Source organism: Primulina tabacum, chromosome 11, assembly GCF_025594145.1.
Source record: "Primulina tabacum isolate GXHZ01 chromosome 11, ASM2559414v2, whole genome shotgun sequence".
Classification (NCBI taxonomy): Eukaryota; Viridiplantae; Streptophyta; class Magnoliopsida; order Lamiales; family Gesneriaceae; genus Primulina; species Primulina tabacum.
The window spans coordinates 3,096,528-3,106,658 of NC_134560.1; the positions used below are offsets into that span (position 1 = coordinate 3,096,528).

Consider the following 10,131-nt stretch of genomic DNA (forward strand, 5'->3'; position numbering starts at 1 on the left):
CCCATTTACTCCGCCTATCCTTCCGTACTCTTACCTAAATTTTAAACTCATCTAATCTGTCAAACACTTTGTATTTACCCATTTTATCAATCTCTTCACATGCGGAGTTGAAGCGTCCATCATCGTTCCACGGATGTGTTTGAATCAATGATAATCATCAATTTTATGGTAAGGATATTACATCGACGGGCGGTAGAATGTCGTTAAACCCAGCTCTTCAAACCGGCTCTGTAAGATTAACAGAAACTCGAATTAATGAACCACATATATAAATATCACATGTGACACGGGTCAATCATACTCAATATTTTCAATAAAAAATAAATTTTTTTTGATAAATGATCTAAATAAAATATTTGTTTTTATAAAATATGACACGTGAAATCATCTTGTATCAATTTTTATCTTGTATCCAACGAAGAAAAACCGTACCTACTTTTCCTTCCGCCTGAAAGTTATTGGTTCCCATTATCACAATTTTCCGACATGCCAAGCAGCAAGGACCAGATCGGATGGTGATGTTATGAAATAGTACCCTGTACTATTCTCAACATAATTATTACACCCATAAATATTCGTGAGATATGAAATGAGGAAATTAGATTTATTTTTTTATATAATTTTCATTTTCGAAATTCTTTAATTATTTCAATAAATTGTGTTTTTTTTATTTTTGGTCTAGTCATGAATTTTTATTTTAGTTTATAACTTGTATTTTATGAAAATAAATCAAATAAAAGTATTATTCTAAATAATTTTGCTTAAAAAATTGAATAAAATTCTAGGATTTTTTTAACTAAGCGGATCGATCAGGTTTGTGGGCTTAGAACTCATGATTTCTCCCAAACTTAGGTGAAAGTAATCACAGGAAAATCCAAGAACTTTCAGATATACCAAATGGGTAAAAATAAATAAAATTTGAAAATTAAAATTTATATAGCATTTTTTTTTAAAAAAAAAAAGACAAGTGTAACAATTAATGATTAAGGTATTCTTATATAAAAATAAAAAACAAATTTCAAAATATTAAACAATAGCAAAGAAAATGCATAGCATTAGCATTCATTAAATCCAGTACAATAATACGATAGAAACCTAGAGAAGTTGGGGGTCTCGCAATCTCGCAACATACATAAATGAACTACAAGTACACGTAATCTTGCATGCATAGAATATTAGTACTGAAATTTAGATAAAGCTTAAGACTTTGGATTATTAATTAAAAACTCCACATGCAATCATGCTCGGTGGGGCCTATCTTCTGATTCTGCGGCGGAGGAAATTGTCCCAGAGTGCCATATACAGACATCGGATCAACGCCGCCGCCGACCACGGACGGTGCAGAAATACCGGAGAAGAATTTAGGCAGCTGAAGGTTTTCTTGAAGTGTCCTCAGGCTCGGGAATGCAGAAGCTCCGAGGCCGTGCCTCGGGAAATGGGGAGCAGAAGATGAAGATGACATATCATGCATGAGTGAGTTCAGTGGAGGAGGCGGCGGAAACTCGAAGAGGGAATTGTGGTTGAAACTTGGCAGTGCGGTGGTGGAGAAACAGGGCACGTGCTCCTTGAATTTACCGTCGGCACCATTGTAGGAGGAGCTGTCGTGGTCAGTAGAGGTGGCCGAGAGTTCGAGCAGCGGTGGCAACGAAACTGAAGACGGGGAGCTTACTTCCAGGTTTACTTGGATGGCGGCCCTCTTCTTTCCGCCGCCTCCGGCGGCACTCTTTTGAAAAACCCTTGAAATCACCCATTCATCCTACAACACACAAGTGAAAAAATCCATCCTAGGATAAATGTCAAGTACAATCAAATTACACATCGAATGTCACTTCCTACAATGATCCGTTCAATCAAAATCCACTTAGATATGGATCCTAACGTTAAAGCAACTTTCTGATTAATCAATTTTCACCCAATCCCATCAGCGTCAAGACATGCCATTCAAATTAAACAATGCAAGAAAGTAAAGGCCGAATATGAACATGGCCGTCGTTCCATCGCTTTCATCATGTGATATGTAACATGGCCGTCGTTCCATCGCATTCATCATGTGAAATGTAACATGGCCGTCAAGTACTTGACAGACAAATTAGGCTACCAGTTCCGCTTCAATAACCCATGCCAACAATTCGACAATTAAGAAAAAAACTAATTTATGCAATACTAACAAAAAGCATCTGCAATGTGTAAATTACTACATTACGCAATCTAAAATCACCACTAGTACTCATCAATGATTGGCAACCAAAAAAGCGAATTGATTTGAATATGAAGAGCAAATAAGCGGACCTTGGAGTTCCTGGATAAATAATGATAAGCAAGTTTTCCTTCGAGACGGTATTCATGCATGACCCAGTTGCTCTTCTCTCCTTTCGGAGCCCTGCCCAAGTAGAAAACTAGGGTTTTCTTCATGCCCACCAGCGAGCAAGACTTCGAGCTGTAGATTTCGCGGTCTTTGCCAGTGGCTTTCCAATAGCCGGCTTCGGTAGCCCGGTTAGTCCTTAACCCAGTTGGGTACTTCCGGTCACGAAGGCTGAAAAAGTACCATTCTTTTTCTCCGAGTTTTGCTCTCCCTACAAGATGAAAGTCAAAAAACCCTGGTAGAAGCCATGCAAAATTCGGTGCATTTGTACCGCATAATAGCTAACTAATGAAGATAAGCTAAATAGAGAGAAGAACTCTTACGGACTAAGAATCTACCTGGGAGATGCCAGGGCTCGCACTTGTTGAGATCAACTTCAGCGATGGCTCTGCTGGTGAAATTGCAGTCGAGTACTTTCTTCAATAGGTAGTACGTGATCAGTTCTTCATCAAGAGGGTGGAACCTGAACCCCGGAGGTAAATGTGATTCATGACTTTCTTGGAAGGCGCGGTAATCCTCCATTTCAGGCAATCCAAGAAACCAAGAACAGGAATTCAAAGAGAGGAAATTATCCTATTTAAAAGGGTTTACAAGAAAGCAAACCTAGACTCGGGAACAAGAAAAACGTTAAAGAAATCATCATCATACATATCATTCACACACATATTAAGCCGGGACTTGGGAAAGAAAAAATCTGAGGCATCAGGCACTGCGATGGATGCTTTTGTAGTTGGGGAAATTAAAGCAAACGGGAGGATTAAACTTGGGGAAATGAGATGGAGTGTAACAAGGGGGGCGTAGTGTTCATGGGGATTTGATGAATCGAGTTGCAGGAATAAAGGCAAAATAATAAGTTATGATATGGCTGGAAAAAATCTGCACTTCTGGGCTGTCCTCTTCTGCAACTTCTGCACTCTCTGCTGCACACCCTCATCAAATCCATACGGCTAAGGGACATAGGGGGGTAGCTAGGAACTGCTGTATATATACGTGTATGTACGTATACATACATACATACATATATATATATATACATACACACTATAAGACAGTTTACAGTATGCGTGCGTGTGCAGGTATTTCCAATGTCAGTGAAAAAAATGAAAGGGATGAAACAGAATGTAGTTTAAAGAGTAAGGGTTGGGGGAGAAAATGAGAGATTTTTTTTCATGAATTCACCATTGTCGATAAAGCTGATTCATATATCTCTTGTGTCAGCGCAGTACACTCATTGAATATTAATAATAACAATAATACGGGACACAGACAATAATATATTAAATAAAAATAAAAAATATATTAAACCCATTTTTTTTATTTTTATATATTTATTATTATTATTATAATTTATTTTCCTCCACTCACCTTCTTCCTCTGTGGATTCACTCGTCATCACATCACATGGTAGGCACTCTCTCCCTTGTTTTCCTCTTTCCTTTGTTTTTTCTCCCAGTTGCTCATTTATCCTTGCCTTGCATGTAATTTTTTTTTATTAGTAATTAAAATAATTTATAATAAGCTTTTTCCAACTTCATCGGACATTAGATTTAAAATTGAATTTATAAAAAAATATCAATAGATGATCATAAACTCCGTTAAATTTGTGGCTAACAAAATATGAAAGTATTATGTGAAAAATATTGACATGGTCAGTAATGAATTATGTTTTTATGTGTATATTTATTTCTAAAAGCATAAATAATAATTGTTGATAGGTTTTTCTTAATGTCAAAAACTTGTGAGAGACGGTCTCACGGGTCGTATTTTGTGAGACAAATCTCTTATTTAGGTCATCCATGAAAAAATATGAATTTTTATGCTAAAATATTACTTTATTGTGAATATCGATATGGTTGACCCGTCTTACAGATAAAAATTCGTGAGACCGTTCCACAAGAGACCTACTTTTTTATAATATCACAGCAAAAGAAACAGAAAATCATGGACCCGATCTCAGATTGATTTATTTTTATTTAGGGTTGAATAGTGAGATATTTGATTGATGATGTGGATTACAGAATTTGTTAGTTGTCACACATCAATTAAATAAAATACATGTGATTTGGATATATAGACTTGGACAACTCTACCCTCATGAGCTAGTTTTTAGGGTTTAGTTATGTTCAAATCTCAATCTTAATATGGTATCAGAGCTCAAGTTTCATCATTATGTGTTGGACTGCCCATAGTTGGGTCATTTGTAAACTTCACGTTCCAGATGTTCTTTCTTGGGCGTGAGAGTAGTGTGTTAGTGTTCTCAAATCGGTTAGATAAAATCTACGAGAATTGTATATATGGACTTGAATAATCCTATCCTATTGAGCTAACTCTTGAGGTTGAGTTCAGTCCAAGTTCTAATCATAACTAAACTCATAAATATTTTAAAGGAAAAACGCCATTCAATATATTATAAAATTTTGGTGTAATTGACATATAAGAGTTTCGAATCTAATCTTTTTAGAAATAATATCCTTTATCTCATAGTAGCCTGCTCCAGTCCACTTACGTACGAAACCTAAGATTTGCTTATTTTTTTACAAAAACAGCTTAAATCTAAATTGTGTTCCCATATGTTTATTTAATATTATTTTTTGTACAATTATATATATCAATGCAACACAATAAAATATATAAACAAATTGAGTACTAAAACCATCAACCCGTTTTTCAATTAAGAATTCTATATCGATTTGGCTCTTTCGTTGGCTTAGAAGTCTGTCTAAGTGCACATAGATAGATGGCAGCGCGGATTCTATCGATACCAAAAAAAAAAGTAAACATATTTGAAAGTTTATAATCTATATATTTTAAGATACGTCGTAAAATAATAACGTGATGAGTTTCACTTCATCGATGTTTACGTAAATATATATTACTCAGTGTATCAAAACTAATATTTTATATATATGTGTGTGTGGCAGTGTAGTCATATCGTTGTTGACTTTTAATTCCGTCACACCTAACATCCATCTCCTCCCTACTCTATTCTACTATTTTTTCTCCATTCCACAAAATATTGCATCCTATTTTGTTTGTGTTCACGAATAACAACGTAAAAATGGTTGCCAACAAATAGAGTTTGATTTTTTTTAGCTTGTCTTAATGAAATTAACTCTCTTTTCGAACTTAAGTAAAGTTAAGACTTAATTAACGTATTTTAAAGACTATCTATATATATATATATATATATATATATATTGAGAGATAGAGAGAGAGAGAGGGTTGGATTAATTGAAAAATAATTTTAAAAAAATTGATAATATTTGCAGCTGATGACTTCGAGTGGCATTACTATTTTCACTGAACAGAGCTAACATCTCACTGCGATTCAGTGGCAGTGTAAAATGTGCATTTTACATTAAAATAGTAAATAAAAAACTGGAAAATATGGCTGTTAACAATTGCTTTCCGCAATTAATATTTATTACAGTTACCTCTGATACTTAATTATATATATATATACACACTTCCTTGATTTCAATGATGAATTCATCTGAAAAGCCATGAATTTACAATTAAACGCAAAAAAAAAAATTCCATGGATCGAAGCGTATAACCATAAATGTCAATTTAATTTTGGCGCATTAATTATTAATTTTAAGTTAAAATATAGTTTGATCATATGTATTTATATATATAAATAATATATACAGAAGGAGTAGTTTGGAATATGCAGAGAGGCCGGCCGGAAGGGGCATTGAATATGAGATTAATAATAATATTGCTGTATGGCATGCATGTATCTCATCACCAATCCCATCCAAAGAAGTCAGATTGATTGATGCTTTTACAATTAGACGCGTCATTCTCCCCCTCCCATTTTCAGATACCAAGACCCCAAACCCAACCCCCCCTAGCTTTTACAGAAAATCATTCCTCCCAAATTATTTAATTTTTATTATTGACAAATAAATATACATAATATAATGTCTTAAATGGAAATTGAAAAGGCCCCCCCCCTCCCCCCCCTTTCCCAAACTTCTTTCGGGTTTGAAAACGAGACTGTCTTTAATACTTTTAACAAAATAGGCCAAAAATCTCCACCAAACTGGCTCCTATTTTTGGCTTCTTTGTGGTATTATTATTATTATTATTATTTTAAATAAATAAAAAAAGACATAGAATCTTTTTGTACTGTTTTGAATTTGGCATTTTTTGTAACCTGCTTTAGCTAATTGTAGCTTCCACAGTCCCACGCAGTGAAATCTGCATTAAAATTGTATGCAATAGAGTTTTTCTTTAACGGGTAATTTCTATGATTCTATCATCTATACTATTTTATTAAGTTTGACACACTTTGAATAATTAATTTTGGTGTCATGATCTATTTTAATAATTTTATATTAATAAAATGTTAAAATTCTAATGCAAGTTATGTGTAGTTCAGTGGATATAGTCATTTTTTTACTGGAGTTTAGGTTATAGGTTCAATTCTTATCAATGTCATTTTTTTGTTCTTTTATTTTTAACTTATATATTAAAATTACAGTGTAGTTCCTCATTATTTCTTATAATTATATTTTGATCCTCATTTAAATATAAATAAAATGAATTATAAAAAATATTATACAAGAACGCATCGCGTGTGTCGATGTACTAGTTATTCATTAAGTAAGCAATGAAGAAATTGATTTGCAAGGTACTTGAAACATATCATTTACATCCAATTCGTCTTATATGAAAAATTCAAAATAAATTTTTATCTCAAATTTAGATCGTGTTTGAACCGACGACCGGGTTTTGAATTATTTGAATGACTAAAATTTAGGTGAATTAACATATAATTTGATATTCAGTCGAATCAAATATGTAAGCTGCAAATAAGTTCCATCAATCTAATTGGCTGATTACGTTAGACGAATTTCATTGGCATGGAAATAAGTGTTGCAAAGGAAGATTTTATTGCACATGACGACAACCTGAACTCAGCCAGCCGCCCTCCACCATCGGCGCATCGTAGTACGAGCCACCGCGGACCCATCGCCCCAGGTGTAAAAAATACACTCCCTAAAGTTTTCCTTTGGCGTGAACATTTGGTTAACCCACCTGGTGAGCAGTGTAGACACTGCACGTAGTCTCAGTAACTGATCGTGCGTGGTCCATGTGTACGGGCCTACAGTTGGATGGACCACAACTCCCTCGGCCGTTGGATTGGATTGGACTCATGGTATTGATGGGCTCTCAATTGGGCCTCTTTTATTACCAGATTGGGCTCAACATCCCACCCATCAACGTGATTAAAGGGAACCCGATCAGTAAATAAAATCGAATTTGAATATGACATAGCTTATGGAGACATGGTTCCACAAAAAAAAAAAAAAAACGTCTTCCGAGAAAATTATATTTGAAGGGACAAAATACTTCCAAAAAAATATATTTTTCACTAAACAAAAACTCATGTGGAATGTCCAAAATATTATTTTTCGTTGTAAAAGTATCATATTTTCTTAGCAAAGATTTTTTTGGGACGGTCTCACGCGTTAATTTTGTGAGACAGACTCATATTTGAGTCTTTCATTAAAAAATATTACTTTTATGTCAAAAATATTACTTATTATTATAAATATGAATAGGATTGACTGATCTAACAAGAAACCTACTATTTCTTTAGTTATGTAATGAAAAAATAGTATGTAATATACGTTGATTTGAGTGAAAACTATCATTAAAAATATTAATTTTAATTTTTATGTATAAAATATTATTTTTCACTAGGAAAATATCAATTTTGTTAGTTATATTATCAAGAAATTTTATGTAAGACATATTGATTCAAGTGAAAAATATTATTTTTTATATTAAAAGTATACCGTGTAATATATACTAGAGTGGGTGAAAAATATTATTTTCAATTGCAAAGAAATTATCACAATCTCAGACGGAGATCAACTCGGCCCACTTAACAGATAGATATATGACTATTGCACGTGATACCTACTATTTTCATTATTAAGCACAAAATTATTTTTAATAAATATTAACGCAAAAGAATTAGTCTTTTAAAACTTATACTTTTACATTTTCATATAATATTAATAATAATTAAAAAATTCTTATGAGACAGTTGAGACTTTTAATTGTGTGATACAAATATCAGAGCAATCTAACTCATAAAAAATAACATTTTTAATAATAATTATGAATCTGGTCAACTTATCTCAAGTATATAACTACATAAAAACAAGTTACTAACTACTCATCTATTAATTGTGTGATACAAATATCAGACGCAGTCAAACTCATAAAAAATAACATTTTTTATGATAATTATGAATCTGATCAATTTATCTCAAGTATATAACTCCATAAGAATAATCACTAACTTAATGTTTCATGAGTAGCCTTAAGTCAATACCGAAAAATAGCACCTAAATTTGATTATGAATTAAACTGCTTAAAACAAACGGCAATAAATTGGCCCACGAATAAATAGTACCTAACTTTGGATATGAATTAAACTGCTCAAAACAAATGACAATAAATTGGCCCACCAAACTTATTGGTGAAATTATGGATTTTTACTAATTAATAGTCCAAATTGAAATGTACAAGCAACGTGTGAAGCTCACCCCACACTTGGAAGCATGCGACGTCTCGTTGCTGTCCAAAGTTTCATGTTTTTACGTGGACGTAGTGTTAGAGCGCCCACGATAGAGTGTTAAATGGGCATTATAATATTTATTTAACACTTCTCTCATTATACTATAGGGTTTATTTAACATATCTCTCTATTGTGAGTGAGCATTATAACGACCGATCACAGGAGAGGGAGGGGCGTTCAAACCTCTCAATTCTTTTTTAATTGATCCCCACGATTTTTTACGAGTTGATGGATGTTATAATACCTACTCATTGCGGATGCTCTTATTCTTACTCCATCCCTGTCATTAATTTCGCGATATACATAACAACAAAAGTTTATTATTTTCAACTCGGACAAGTTTTTTTAAATAAAATATTTAATTGTACTTGTCCAATACAAAGTTGGCTCATTACGAAATTGTATATCACTGAGTTGCCAATCTCATCCAAATATGAACCAAATTTACGGTAATTTGTGATTTTAAATATCAGATCTTGTAGATAACACTCTCACCAAACTCTACACACAAACACGTGTATATATCACTATTTTACATATAAATATTATATTATCGAGTAGTTTTTTTATACGAAAAATCTAAAAATTATGGTAAAATCGAAAAAGTTTGGATGGTTCTTTATAAATCTTTTGATAAATTAATTAGAAGAGTTATTTAAGTACAATGATATTTTGTATTTTTATAAATTATGGTTGTTTATAATAATTTTTCTGATTAGAAGTATTGAACTTAATTATTTAAGATTGGGTAATAATTATGGAGATAGTTCTGTATTCTAGTGAATTTATTGTAATATGAGGGCATCTTATAGTTTATAACTAAAAAAATTTGTTACGAGATCGTTTCACGAAACAAATTTATGAGATGTTAAAAATATTATTTTTTTACTCGAAATATGTAGAAATCGATCTGTTTGATAAAAAAAACCTATTTTTTACAATATTATATTAAGATTTTAAGTTTGAGATGATGTTTAAAATGAGTTAAATGAGATGTCAATTGTTTTTAGGAAAAAAAATTAAAAAATTAATAACCACTTAAAAGCGAGAAACGATATTAAGCGCGTGGACGAGAATCGGCCACAACGAGAGTCGTGAAAGACCATCTTTCTTTCTTTCTTTCTTTCTTTCCTAATAGGATTGGATTGTGTCATTCAAGAATCCGTTT

The 10,131-nt window shown here is 32.7% G+C and overlaps 1 protein-coding gene across 1 annotated transcript; it reads right to left on the minus strand.

The window, feature by feature from the left end:
* Window positions 1-1,042: 1,042 nt before the first annotated feature.
* LOC142518469 (protein CUP-SHAPED COTYLEDON 2-like) lies at window positions 1,043-3,529 on the minus strand. Its single transcript, XM_075621252.1, has 3 exons — window positions 2,701-3,529; window positions 2,290-2,573; window positions 1,043-1,756 (listed from the first exon to the last, which is right to left on the minus strand). The coding sequence occupies exons 1-3, from the start codon at window positions 2,882-2,884 to the stop codon at window positions 1,220-1,222; spliced, it is 1,005 nt and encodes a 334-aa protein (XP_075477367.1). The 5' UTR covers window positions 2,885-3,529; the 3' UTR covers window positions 1,043-1,219.
* Between the last annotated feature and the right edge of the window lie 6,602 nt (window positions 3,530-10,131).